Genomic DNA, 14,374 nt, shown 5'->3' on the forward strand with positions numbered 1-14,374 from the left:
GGTCTCTAAGCCAGGTGACTTTGGGCTGTACTTCCAGATCCAAAAAAAAAAAAGAAAGAAAGTTCAAGGGAGAGTGACATTCTATAGGTCTTGGGAGGATAAAAACTCTAAATAAGAAGGAAAGGGAACGTAAAATCTGTGGCCAAGGTCTTCTTCACTCAGACTACGTACAAGCTTTCTCACATGCATGAGTCTAATTGTCTAGAAAAAAATATTTGCATCAGAGTCCCATTAGCAATGGCTTTCCTCTATAGCATTCTCATTAGGATGTCATCCTCCTATCTCAAGAACAGCTGTTTCCATATTGACACTTCCTTTCCAGGATTACAAAGGGCCACTGGGGGCTTTGTGGGGAATGCAAGGCTTCTGCAAGATGAGATAAAAGGAACAGATCAGACCTGGTGTTTCATAATTACTTGTCATCACCCTGGGGCTCCTCTAGCTGTGGCTGCACTCTGTGCTCATGAGACGAGGTAGCACACATGTACAGGTACACACACAAATACACACAAAGTCAGGAGCTCAAGAGGGGAGATCAACTGAAGTACATGGGGGTTCTTTTTAAATCATTGCCAGAATTGTTGGCATTGCCCTTGTTGATGGATTTGTCCTGCTTCCTTTTTTCTGTCCATCCTTATGTTCTTTGAGAAGATTTAAGCCGCTCTCTCCAAGGTGTAGCCCAGAAGCTTAGCATTCTGCACAATTCCAAGAGCAGATCCACAGCTAAGGGGTATGCAACATACACCAAAGAAAAAGAAAAAGGGAAATCAAGCCGGCCTCTTGAAACAATCCTTGTTGAATCAAATAACCTGATATTGAGACTCAAATATGTACTTAGAAAGGGGTGGGTGACTTCAGCTTTCCCCTCTGCTGTCCTCCTTCTACCATCGGCATTCCAGGTGTATTCTCAAGGCCACCAGGGGCCTTCTAATTGTTACCCCAAGGCTCTCAGTTCTTCTCTGGCTCAAACTGCCTATAACATTGCTTCTTAGGCTTACAATTTGAAATTTATTTTTATCAAAATACCATGTGCATTACAATTGTTCATAATAAACGAAAGTTCAAGATTATGAGAAGGCTGACAAAGAAATCTCCCAGCTCCAATCATTTCCTAACAATTTCTGAATCCCTCTCCCTCGGGGCACCTCTTTGGACTTTTGCATCTGGAGATTAACTCCAGGTTGCTTGATAATATGTTTATATTGTGACTTCTTAATAATTCAATTTTTTTATTTTATGCTGCCACCCTGAAAGATCAGGCTTTAACTCTTACTACATACAGACACACACACACACACACACACACACCCCTTTCTTCCTCTCTATCATCTTGATATATTGATATTACAGTTTAGATAAAAGTTTGGTTTTAATATGGCTACCAAAATATTGTTTATAGCTGAGAAATGTTGTACATTATGATTGTATATCCTGGAGTTTTACAACTTTATGTTTTTCCTGGAGTTATAATTGCCTTGGGTTATTCTTTGCTTTATATTCCATGAACTCATCAATGATTTTTCTCTAAAGTCATCAATAGAGCTAAATAACTCCTCTTGATTTGGTAATTTCAACATCCCTTTGGGAGCACTCCACCTGCCTTCATCAGTTAGATTGGCTCCTTTCTTGGTCTCTTGCTTGTAGGGGCTCCTCTTTTTCATTATTCCACAAATTCCCTTTGCATCTCTTCTGTGATTGGTCTTCCATTGTTTTTCTTTTTTCTTTTCTTTTTGTTTACTTCACAATTTTTAATTATGAGTAAATAAGTTTTCCCTTTTTTTATGAATGCAAAAACAAAATGATAAAACCAACAGCAACAACAACAATAACCTTTGTGGACTAAGATATAAAAAGCCCAGAAACTGTAGTTCACCAGACAGGAACATATTCAGGAAACTGGGCTTCAGTAACAAATAGGCCCTCCTTTTCTTAGACTTATGCTCCCCACTTTCTAGGTTTAGCATTCTTTTGCTAAGAATATCTTCTAATAAACTCCTTAGAAAAGATGTGTGAGAAGTAAATTGTGTGATATTGAATGTCAGTCCTCACAGTTAACTAGTGTCTTGTCTAGTGGTTGCTTATGTACTATTGAAATTCAGAGCTACATTTTCATGATCAACTGTCCTCTTAAGTTACAGGTCAAAATGTCCAAGTATCAAAAGCTCTGATGTCCAGAACTACTCGTTTTCATTTCCCCCAAATTTTCCCTTCCTCCGGTAACTTTATCTTGTCTAATAGGACCATTCTTTCTCTGGTCACTCAGAATATAAATTATGGAGGACTAATGTCCTAGTTCTGGACTTAATCATTTCTCACTTGGACAACTACAGTAACCTTCTAATTGCTCTCCTGGCTGCTAATCCTTTGACTCTCCATTCTACCATTCATTCTTTATCAACCAATTCCCCAGAATTCAAGCCAGAGAGTATCACTTCCTTCCTAAAAGTAACTTTTAATGCCCCCCCTTTGCTCACAGAATGCAATCTAAAAAGGTATTATTCCCAAGTATGCAAGTCAGAGTCTGATCTCAATGTCATTTCTTACCACCCTTGTTCTCACTCATGTGACTCCAGTATCTCGTGTAATTTTCACAACAGCATTAACTCCCTTATGCTCTAGAGTTTGAAATTTAAATAGAGTACCTGAGACAGGCAATATTAGAATCCCTTACCCATCCTCATCCACTTCTTAAGAGTTGGCCCTCTGAAGGTATTTTACCCATTCCAGCATAAACTTGTACTGGAGAAACCCTTTGGCATTTGGATTTGCAGGACTGAGGGTGACCTCCAGGGCGCACTTGAGACAAACCATCCTCCCACAAGATGAGACTTTGAGGCACCAGTCTAACAGATTCAAGATGCTTTCTTTCCTTTTTGGAAGCGTACAGACCATGTGGCTTATGCAAGAGGCCTCTTGGAAATGGTCATTTGCCCTTGGAAGTAACATGTTCCTGGGCACAGGAGAGAAAGCAATCTGGTTGCCCAAAAGAAAGCCACCATCCTCCGTTGCAGTGGAGGGACTGTGTAAACCACGATGAACTCTTCTCCCATGGAAGAAAATTACATGTGCAAGATCTCCTCCTAGAGGAAGAAAGCACAGAAATTCAAAACAGATTTAAAATTGATCATTTGTCACCCTGTGCTTATCTAAGACACCTGGAATTTGAGAGCTAAGCCAGTGAAAATAAAAAATCAGCATGCTCTGGCTCTGCTTGGAAGTATACTATATATATTCAGCTAATTCTGGGTAGTCAATACCATAGATAAGGACGTTATTTATTTGCCATTCCAGGTGCAATTACACAGTTTACCCTGTGCAAAGTGCACTTCATAAACATGGCAAATCAATGCTCGTTATCAAAATCCATCTTCAACCGACAGCACATGAAAAAGGGCTTTGCAAAATGATCTTGAAAGTCGGTCTACACGGCCAGCCCCACCGAGGTCAGCTTATTACTTGCTTAATCACACAGGCATCCTGGCAATCTTATTGACTCCTCAGACCCTGGACATGACATCACTCCTAATAGCACATGTGATAAGGCATTACCAGCATGCAGAATGGCCATTAACCCAGGCTGCCGCCATTGATTGTCTGAGTTGGCCTCACGTAGGAAGGGCAAGTGGAACTCTGATGGTAGCACATCATAGTCAAGGCCAGACATGAAGGACATTGGAGTGAAGGGAAAAACTCCATCTGCTGCTTGCAAGTGAGACCTCTGCCTGTTTGCTTTCTGTGGGTGAAGAGTTGAACAATTCTGCCAGCTTGCGGGTGAGCCATGTGTTTGAACTCCCCATGAAGCGAGGCATGCTAAAATGGAATATTGACTACTCCTCCACATGGATCATTAGTATGTCCCAATTGACATTCTTAATTTTTTTAATATTTATTTTTTATTTGCAGTGGGACACAATACCTTCATTTTATTTACTTTTATGTGTTGCTGAGGATCGAACCCAGGGCCTTGCACATGCTAGGCGAGTGCTCCACCGCTGAGCCATAACTCCAGCCCGCCACTTGACATTCTTTAAGGCTTGACCATTGCCAGAAAGATAGAAGGAGACATTGGGAGAACTGATTAGCACATGCAGTTTCCATGCAGTACAAGCTGCGTTTCTTCCCATCCCTGAAATTGTGTGCAGTCTAGCTTCATGGGTGATGGGATGCTTATTTTTGTCCTTTGCCCCTTCCCCTCAGAGGATGGGTGGCCCGGGTCTTTTTCTAGGTGATTTCATTGTCTACTCCCACCTACTCAAATGAAACCTACAAACAGGGAGTCCAGGAAGAAGTCTCTAAGCTAGCTGACCCTTAAGGAATCCAGATGAATGAAATTAATCCCTCAGCACAGAACATACCTGGAGAAAGAGAGAGCTAGATGTGGGGCCAGGAAGGCTGTTGTGGTAACTGAGGCCACAGGAGAGCAGCATCCAGAATTGAGAGTGGAAGCAAGTAATATATGTGTGCCTGTGTGCACCGGTTACAAACAACTTCCACAAAGAGTCTTTCGTTTCTTCCTGTTGTTTGGGGGTCCTATGCCTTTCCAAAGGCAGACTTGGGTCAGAGGCTAGTGGTTTTTCATGTTATCATGGAGAGGATCTGAGTTGAAGGAACAAAACAAAACTTATTCAGAGGGGCAAGGTGGCACACACCTGTAGTCCCAGCTACTTGGGAAGCTGAGGCAGGAGGATCACTTGAGCCTAGGAGTTGGAGGCTAGCCTGAAAATCAGTGAGACCCTGTCTCAAAATAATAAATAAATAAAAATTTAAAAAGAAAGGTGAAAGGGAAGAAAATGGAAGGGAATTGAAGGGGGTCTAGACATCAGAGTGTTGCTTGATGTTTTGAGTTTCCATGTTTGACCTTAATTTTTGACCACTTTTCAAAGAGAAAATTATGGTGATTCTGCTGGTACAACTCCAGTCAGGGCATCCACTAACAACATGTGACAGGCACTGCCCAGGTTGGCTAGGTTAGGAGCAAAAGGGATGGTGCTGGAATGTTGAAGAAACATAGGATCCACCAGAATCCCTCCTTAGACTCTAGGAATTTTCCAGATTTGTTAGGAATATGTCTTCCTCATGCGCGTCTGGCTTGATTTCATCCTACATTTATGCTCTTCCCTATTTGCCTTGACAATACTTAAAACCCAAACTTCACAGAGAGCTCCAGTGTCCCGGATCCCCAGCCTATGGGTGATTTGGGGCGATGGCTGGGTGCCATCAATGGATGGTTTAGGGGAAGGCGGGTGTGTGGGCTCCTTCCCTGTGTCCCTGCCCTGCGTGTCTCCCTCTGTCTCCACTCACTGAGCTGCCCCATGCACTTCCAGGATTGATGTAGGTGGAATGAAAGTTCTAAGTGGGGCCTTGCTTGCCTGAGCTGTCATGAGCACCTAGGATGAGCTCCCAAGATGACTCTCTTAGGCCATCCAGACCTGAAGCAAGACATAAGATGCAAGTGCCTCCTCAGACACTTTTCCTATCACTCCTCTACTGTCACTCACTTCCCTTTAAACAGCTCACTGTGTCCCCCACAGTGGGCCCTTGAAGCCCCTCTCATAGGCAAGAGGCAAGGATCAGTGTCTCCCACCCTTCCTCTCTCCCCCTCCTCCTCCTCTTCTAAAAGCCGGAGGGTGAGGCCAACTTAGGATGCCTCACCTGGTCCTGGGACATCCCCTTTGCAAATCCTGCTAGCCCTCAATGGAATGTGTGAATAGGTGGAGACAGCTGCACTTCTTTTCTTGAGACCTCCCAATACTGAGAAGGAGGCTTTAAACATCCTGGAAGATGTTACAAGCAATAATGGCTCAGGATGGGCGTCAGAGAGGCTTATCTGCAGGTCAGCTTTGAGTTGTTTCCTTCATGTGAGCAGTATTTCACATGTTACAACAGAAAGAATAATAGACACCTGAAAGTTCACATTTTTTCCACCTTCCCTCAACTCACTGTCCTCTGCCTCAGCTGGGCCTCTGCCCAAGGAACTTCCTTTTGGCACCTCCCTCCCACAAAACCTCATTGTCCTAGGACCCCCCCTCTTTTAGTCTTCTGTCCAATAAACTGAGTAAAGCAGTGCAAATTAGCTTTCTTAGAGTCAGCATGTGCCAATTCAGAGGTAAGATAATCATGGCTGTGGACTCCCAGGGGAACTGGAAGATTAGCTCCATCCGTGATCATTTCCTGCACTGGGCGAACCATTGGATAGACTCAGGCTCACCTGGTTGGAGGGTTGCATTTCAGTGCCAGGCCCAGGGCCCCATCAGGATGCCTCTCCCTCGGCACAGCTTGTAACATGCTCATCATTTGGAGTCCCCTCTTGCAAGTGTACATGCACACTGGCCTGTGCACACACATGTACACACACACACACACACACACACACACACACACACATTTTGGCCAGGTGGCTCTTTCTCCTGCTTGCATCCTGCTACTAACAAAGTGTTGCAAAATACTTTCTCTCTGACAGGCCATCATCCCTAGTAACCCCTTTCATGCTCTGCTGTTCATGACCTAGAATACGCATTTGATTTGATGCATCACGCTTTGGCGTGTTGAACCTATTGATTTTCTGAAAATAGAGCTCTTTTGATTCCTGTGCATTTTCATTCCTGAGTTTTAATGTAAGTGTTTTCATTGAGACTGGAAGGAAATGTTCAAAATAAACAAACAAAAACTCCTTCTGCCTTAAGTGCCCTGCTCCGCGAGGCAATCAAAAGCTGCAGCTTGCAGGACTGTAGACCTAAAGTGTGTTTTTCCATCTCCATCTCTACACAGCTCATTGCCTCTCAGCCCCTGGGCATCTTCTCATTTCCCCAGTGACCACTAGGCTGTTCCCTGATGCTCCGGGAACCCCGTCATCCACCATCCCAGTAGAGACCTGTTCTCTGAGAATAACTCTGTTACAAATGATTTTTCCTTGCCCTCCACTATCTTAGTGACCCCTGAATTCACCATTTCCAGCCCTTCGATCCATCCTCTCCCTCCTCTGATCCCATTTATGCTCATGTCCATCCCTTACCTGCCCTTTGTCCTGCCTATATAGCTATTTCCGCAGCTGGTGAGAATAGGAGGCAGTGGCAAGAGAGAAGCCCCTGTTCTCCACCCTGTGGGCTAGGATGATGGCCCCAGCCCTGGCTGCATCCTGCAGGGTAGATATCTTGGAAGGTCCAGCCCCATCACGGGACCCTGGCCCTGGGCTCTGGTAACTCAGCTCCTGGATGGACCCCTCAGGCCTGGGTCCTGCTGGCCTTCCTGACTCCTGTGGGCTGTTAGGCTCTTCTTGCACCAGTGTTCAGCCCAGCGCCAAAGGACATGGAAGCTGCTGCATAAAAGACCAGAGACCCCAGAGTTGCTTGCTCTAACATGAACTCCTATACTGACATTCTCTTCTCCTCTAAGACAGAGTTTTTCATTTCCCTGTTGAGTCCAGTGTGTTGATGGCCTTTCTAGATTTTGAAACTGCTGTAAACCGCAGGTGCTGTAAACCACCTTCTGTGACAGGTGAGAGTTGAGCAGATGACATTGGGCCCTGAAATCATACAAGTTGACTCTTAGCTCTGACACGTTTAGTTGTGGTGCTAGGATTAGCCCCAGTTTCTTTATCTGTAAAATATGGAAATTGAAACTCGTTTTTTTTGGTTGGTTGGTTGGCTTTTTTTTCATGGAGATTGTCTTTGGCAACCTCTCATTCCGTTGTCTGGCAATCACTGGGTCAATAAACATCCATTCCCTCACTTCCCCCAAAAGTGGTCACACCATCTAAAGCATGTGCGCCTGTCCCCTCCTGGGGACAGTTGTTGATGTAACAATGAAAATGTAACAATGTTGATGTAACAATGAAAATAAATACCAGACATAAATACTTTAGATTCAATGATTAATTTTAAATGTGTGAACCTTGAAACTTCACAGTAAGATAATCAAAAAGATATTTTTGAACAAGTTGAAGGACTTTTGAGAGCTTCCAATTCATTCTGAGAAGGCAGACACCTACTCTACAGAATCTCTTCGGGGCTGTTAGCGGGAGGAGGCTCTAGCACCGAAATGAAAAGTGATCCTGCTCCAGCCCCCCTGGGGAAGGGGTGGAATGTGTGGGACTCAAATGTGTGGGAGTGTGGCCCAGGGTTATTTTTGTTTCCATTAACATTCTCTTCTATATGTATTTTAGCCTTAATCAATGCATGTGTTTTTGTTTTATTTGCACTTAGTTCATCAAAGTGTCCCTCATGATCTGAACTATGCCATGAAGCCATAAGCTCTTTGTGAAACACTCATTAATACCCCTGGGAAACAGGAAGTTGCATTTAGTTAAATATAAATAAACTCAGCTCTCAGGGGCTTTGCCCTGGCCCAGGTCAGAGAGGAGGCAGTGACTTCGCTGTGGATCTGATCTACAAACTGAGCCGGAAGGGTGCAATCCCATGGCTCTAGACAGATAAGTGTTTCGAAAATGTGTCCATCCTTTGTTCAGAACTTCGACACTTAACATGCACTTTTAGAAAGGAAAGAGGTCCTATTGATTTAGCTACATAATTGGGCATTGTCCCAGACTTATTCCCGTGCCCCGCCCCACCCTCAACACTTTGAGGTGCAGGCAAGAAGCAAGAAAGTGGGGGTAAAGAGATGTAACCTACACCACCTCGCCAAAGACACTCCGAGAGCGGCTGTGAGGGGAGCTCCATCCTCCCCTCCTGCCCTGCTCCCAGCCCCTCACTGACTCTCCAACTGCACATCTGGAACCAATTATGAACAAAGCCCGATTGTTGTATATTTGGAATTTCCCACATCAACTTGATGGTTTCTTTAACTGCCTCTTAATGTGTGTCTGCGTGGGATGGCCGTGCCCACGACTCCAGCCGCCCAGCACCCAGCCCCAGCGCCCTGCTTCTCTGATCATCATTTTCCTGATTCATTTTCTAGTAGCGCAGAACTCCACTTCTTCCCCTCGCACCCCTCCCCTCATTTCCTATTAGATTTGTTTGAATAAACAGAACTTTCTTTTCCATCATTTTCAATAAACTAAGTGAGGGTCTGTGGAGAGTAAATAAAGGCTGGTTCCCAAAGCAGATGAGTAATATGAGACTGACAAAAAGGCATGGGATTACTACAGAGGAAGTGTCCATTCCCTTCCAAAAAAACCAGGACATGGAATTGCCAAGTGCAGAGGATACGCTGGAAAGAAGAAAGCCCAAATACCTTCAATCCTGGAAGCTCTTGGCTTGTTTTTCTTTACAGTAATTTTCTCTGCTGTAGGAATAAGCAGATGCAGGGAGCCATAGTGACAGGAGAGGCCAGGGAGCAATGTCTCAGCTACAAATATTACAGAAAATTTAAAAATTGGGTCTATTTATACCATTCGTCTGAGAACAACATCTTATTTGTGATTACACCATGATCAGAAAAAAATCAGCAAGTGTGATGGATGAATCTGAGCTTCGATAGCCCTGTAAAATGACTTTTTCCTTTTACTGGCACACATAAAAATACACATTCTAAAACACCAACATTCACACCAGGAGGGGCAAATGCAAGCCTGTTCTATCTGGTTGGATTCAAAAATGCAAACATTTTTTCCTTCCTCCCCCCACACTTTGTGGATTGCATTCACCTAATTAATCATATGCACACATTATTTTCTATGTATCAGAAAGCAGAAAGGAAAAAAAGCAGATACACATGTCTGACGCTCAGTTTCCTAAAGATCATTTATGATTGAAAAAAGACTCCCTCCTGCCTCCAATGTGATGTCACTGGTCCTCAAATATTTTTCCTGCATTTAGAAGAGAGTGAAATCAGCATGTAGGATTTCACATTAATCTCTGCTCCAGATGGGGATATTCTAAATAGTCCTTTTAAGATGAGCATGTGACCTACTGTACAGCCCAGGGCTTGGGAGTCACGTGGTAGAATGAATAATACGTCTGATAGAGCTTTGATTAGACAGCTGACCTGGTTACCATCTGCAGCCCCGAGAAGCAAAGTTGACATTTCTGGATCACTCTCCCCAGAAGCACACTTGCCCACTCCTGGGACAGCGGTCTCAGTGAGCCAGCACACAGGGACCGCCCAAAGGAAGCTGGAGGTGCTGCTTCATGCAAACTGAAGTTACAGGACTTGAGCTGTTTTCCTTTCCCCATCCCCCCACCTCCCGACAAACCACATCTTGACTCATATGGTTGAAAGAAAAAAAACTCTTTCAGTTATTTGGTATTTGGGAAACTTCCAGGAGATCATAACTGAGTTTTGAGCAAGCTTCCATCTCTGCCTTGCTGGGAAGGAACACACACACACACACACACCACACACACACACACCACACACACACACACACACATACACACACACACACCCCACACAGCTGTACACCATGGTGGTTCAGGCTGCAGTAGCTCCGAATAGATCTCAAAGACTTTTACTGAAAATACCTTATGGATCTCTGAGAAGGCGCAGCGTGGAGAGGGTAAGCTACGTGGCGGGTCGTTTGTTTCTCACTGAGCAATTGCTCCAAAGAAAGCGAGCTGTTCGTTTTCATTGTGCACTGTGTTGCTTCTGTGCAAATATTTTCTTGAGCAAATTCGAGTCCTTGGGACTGTGAATAGAATGCTATGTGGTGTGTAATGTATTTTTATGAACAGATACTGATGAAAAGTCTGAAATAGGAACTTTTGTCAGCTGTGAGTGTGAGAGCACTTAGAGATAAAATATGAGGGGGAAGTTTGGGATGGGGACTGCCCCCTGGATCGGGTGTGAAGCCAGGAGAGCTCGTGAGAAACCCAGGCTGCCAATCTGATTTCTTCTGCTTACTGAAACATACTCAGGAGAGCAGCAGGGCTGCACATTTCCTCTCTCTGGTGACAGTGTCTCAAAAGGAGGTGATGGTAGCACCGGAGCTCTGGAGGTTTGACTTACACAGTCCGTTGAGCAAACGCACCTGGTCATTGCTGTTCTGGTTGTTGTTGTTTTTCTTTCAAATGTATCTCTATGGCTTTGTTTGTTGGTAATATTATGGACTTTGGCTCCATTGCCCTGTTCATTTCCTAAAAGCATACTTACTTCATGGTAACCCTGGCAGAGAAGATCCTATAAAGCAGTAGTGAGAGTTAGTCCTTCTCTGGGTCAGGAACGCAGTTGATGCAGAGCTGGCCGTGCGGGGACAGTGCTGCACTCACAGAGAGACTGATGGTTTGCTGCATCTCAGAAGCCCCGATAGCACCTGTGGGAATGGTGGCAACTGCTGGTGTCTACACAGACATCTTAAGCTAAGGTGCTGCAAAAGCGTAATAATAAAGTAAACAGCAAAAAAGTGAGGGAGGTCAGGAACCTGCTGCGGCTCATAAAGGGGACAGACTTTAAGTGACTTTTTCTGGCTGGTACACTTCCTTCTCAGGGATTTTTTTTTTTTCAATTTTAAGGAAACCTAATTAAAGGTTTAAGCATATGAGGAGCTGTGTAGAATACACAAGCAAGGCAAGGTTGATTTCCAAACTCTGATGAGTCACATTTTTTTTTCTGCCATTTGAATTAAAATTAAAAAAAAAAAAACTTTCCTATTCTGGTTATATGTAGCTATTTATCTTGAGATCTTGAAATATATTTCTGTGCTCAATATCAGGATCATCAATGACTGTGTATTAAATGCTTACTTGTGTGCTCCTTTTTATAGCTTTGAAGCATAGGAACACGGGTGATTAGCAACATTTACAAATTATTTACTGGATGTGATTTTAGGTTCTGATGAGGTTGCTTTGGCCTATATGGTAACTAAATATATGTGATTAAGATGTTTGTTCACCAATACTCTATGGGAATGGGTATTCTCATGGCATTGTTTACCAATTAAGTCACCGACAACACAGGAATGTGGTGTCACAATCTGTCGCCGGTTGTGTGTGACACACGGCATTACATTCAAAACACACAGACCTGTTTCCTGCCCTTGAGCACAGGACATGGTTATTCAGGTCTTAGAAGCCAGGTCTGAGAGCTCTGGGCCCCTCAGAGCATCCTTAGAGCTTGGACATCCCCCAGGGCCTGCACCTCACCCCATCAGCACCACGACACAGGTGACTCTGATTAGAATACATGGTGGCCTGTCAAGTTCAATTGGACATCTTATACGTGGGTGATTCTGTGACACTTCCAGAATCAGAGTCATATATTTATATAAAGGAAGGGCAAGGAGGGTGAGAAATGGCCTCTGCTGTCAGGACGGACCCTAAGGACCGTACTCTCTCCAGCGGACTCCATGAGGTAAAACCAACAACAGCTTTCTCGGTTACATCAGCAGCCTTGCACGACAGATGTTCGAGTTGGTTCCTGTTGTCTCACGGTGTCTCTGGATATGAATTCCTGGTATTTCCAGAATGTCTGTGCTCCGGGGGACTTCACATCATGTACCTCACTTTAGCCATCATGAATGGCTAATGAGCCAGAGAGCAAGGGCCCTTCCCTTTGTCTGTATGAAGGAGAAAACCAAATCATGGAGAATGTTCATCCTCTCCAGGGACATTCAGTCGACAATAGGGCAGAACCTAAATCCAGAGACCTGGCATTGCCCATCCATGCCAGACGGCTATGTGTACTTCATTACCTTTGCTCTCTGGAGTCTATCTGACAGGTGGCCTGGCTGTGAGATAAGGTTATCACCAACTTCTTGCCACATGAAAGAGACTGTAGAAGACATACCAAAGTCAGAGAACCTAGTACCAGGAGAACGGTGGAATCCATGTGCCACTGACACCTAAGGATGTCCAAGACTCAACAATTGCTGCCTGTTTTCCAACTGCCCAGAAGTTGAGTTCAAAGAAAGAAATTGCCATTTTTTAACAGTGCCACTTAAGATTCCTCAAATCCTGATTCCAGAAACTCAGTCTCTCTAAGACTTAGTTCTTGTTCAAAGTTGTTGTTTTTTTTTTTTTTTTTTTTTTTTTTTTTTTGCAGATTACCATGAGCATTACCCTGTGCTAGCTGGATAGGGTGGAGAAAAAGAGGAGAAATAGAATATACTGAGTTTGGTCTGATAGGAAAGACTAGGCATGCAAGGTTGAAATGAAACAATTTTAAGTCAATATTGTATAGGTTAGAATAATGTGATCCAGACAATCCAGGTACAACAGAAAACAGCAAAGGTGCTGGCAGAGTTTGGAGCCACACTGTCCCAAGAACCAGCAGCCTCACTGTGTACTAGTTACACGACCTTGACCAAGTGTCAGACTTTCTTCACTTTAGTTTGTTCATCTGCCTGTTCTGCCTGTTATCCCACGAGGGTGGTTGTTAAGGATTAGCAGTAACATATGAAGGACCTAACACAATACTAGGAATCAAAATGCAACCAGTAATGACAAGCATGTTTTTAAGGTGCCCATCTTTGTGTGGGAGAGGTGTGAGTTTTTGGTTTCAGGTTTTTTTTTTTTACTTTAAAAATATGTATTTATTTTCTAGCTCTAATATAAATGATGTGGGTTTTCACTGATTGTAGTGCTACAATGTTTCCTTTGAAATTGATATACTTATTACACAATTGTGAATAAATCAAATAGTTACGTAGTTAGTACATAGATAGCGACAATTATTACAGTTGCAAAAGAATATCTGAAGGTAAGGAAATGCAGCATAATTTGCTAAAGAATCCGTGAGCTCTTGGTATTTCTTTTTTTAATTTTTTTATTTTGATTTGTTATATATGACAGCAGAATGCATTGCAATTCATATTACACATATAGAGAACAATGTTTCATATCTTTGGTTGTATACAAAGTATATTCACACCATTCCTGTCTTCATACATGTACTTAGGGTAATGATGTCCATCTCATTCCACTGTCTTTCCAACCCCCATGAGAGGTGTGTTTTTAATAACTGATGGCTTGTGGCACTTAGTCACACCTCACCGTCACCTAAAGAGGCCCTGATACAGCCAGACAAGGAGTACTCTGTGATGACAACTTCCCTTGGACTCTCAAGTTTATAAAAGGTGCTCATTGCATAACCATGCCGACAACTTACTGGAGCCCAAGACTCCTTTTTGCTTCTTCCTTCCAAAGCAGGTGTCTTTATTCCAGAGGTCAAGACAAAATGAATTTCATGGAAATTTCTAAAAAAAAAAAAAATGTAAGAGTAGGTGATATAAATGAGCTAAGGAAAGAGAAAATGTGTACTTTTTTTTCTGGGAGTTTGGGTGTTGCAGATTATCTGCATAGACTACAACACATAAGAACTAGTGAGCAAATCTTTTCCGCACCTCTTGAGGTTTTAGTTTGTGATTTTAAGTCAACGTAGAATCTGCTGGGCTGTTGTCAGTATCCTCTGCTCCGGTTTGTGCTCAGGAAGCTGAGAAATGTATATTTCTCCACACCCTGAGATGCTGCCCTGTGTAGTCTCT

The 14,374-nt window shown here is 43.5% G+C and overlaps 1 protein-coding gene across 5 annotated transcripts in view; it reads left to right on the forward strand.

Moving 5' to 3' along the window:
- The window catches only part of Frmd4a (FERM domain containing 4A), a 571,051-nt gene that overhangs the window by 266,755 nt on the left and 289,922 nt on the right, over nt 1-14,374 (forward strand). For 2 of the 5 annotated variants that reach the window (XM_040277343.2, XM_021732425.3), the window contains exon 1: nt 9,971-10,453. The exons of 2 other annotated variants lie outside the window; for them this stretch is intronic. In XM_040277343.2, the coding sequence (XP_040133277.2) occupies nt 10,361-10,453 (93 nt within the window). In that variant the 5' untranslated portion in view covers nt 9,971-10,360. Of the gene's footprint in view, nt 1-9,970; nt 10,454-14,374 lie in introns of those variants that run through there. One more of the 5 variants, XM_021732424.3, reaches the window with a different exon arrangement.

Source organism: Ictidomys tridecemlineatus, chromosome 10, assembly GCF_052094955.1.
Source record: "Ictidomys tridecemlineatus isolate mIctTri1 chromosome 10, mIctTri1.hap1, whole genome shotgun sequence".
In the NCBI taxonomy this organism is placed as follows: Eukaryota; Metazoa; Chordata; class Mammalia; order Rodentia; family Sciuridae; genus Ictidomys; species Ictidomys tridecemlineatus.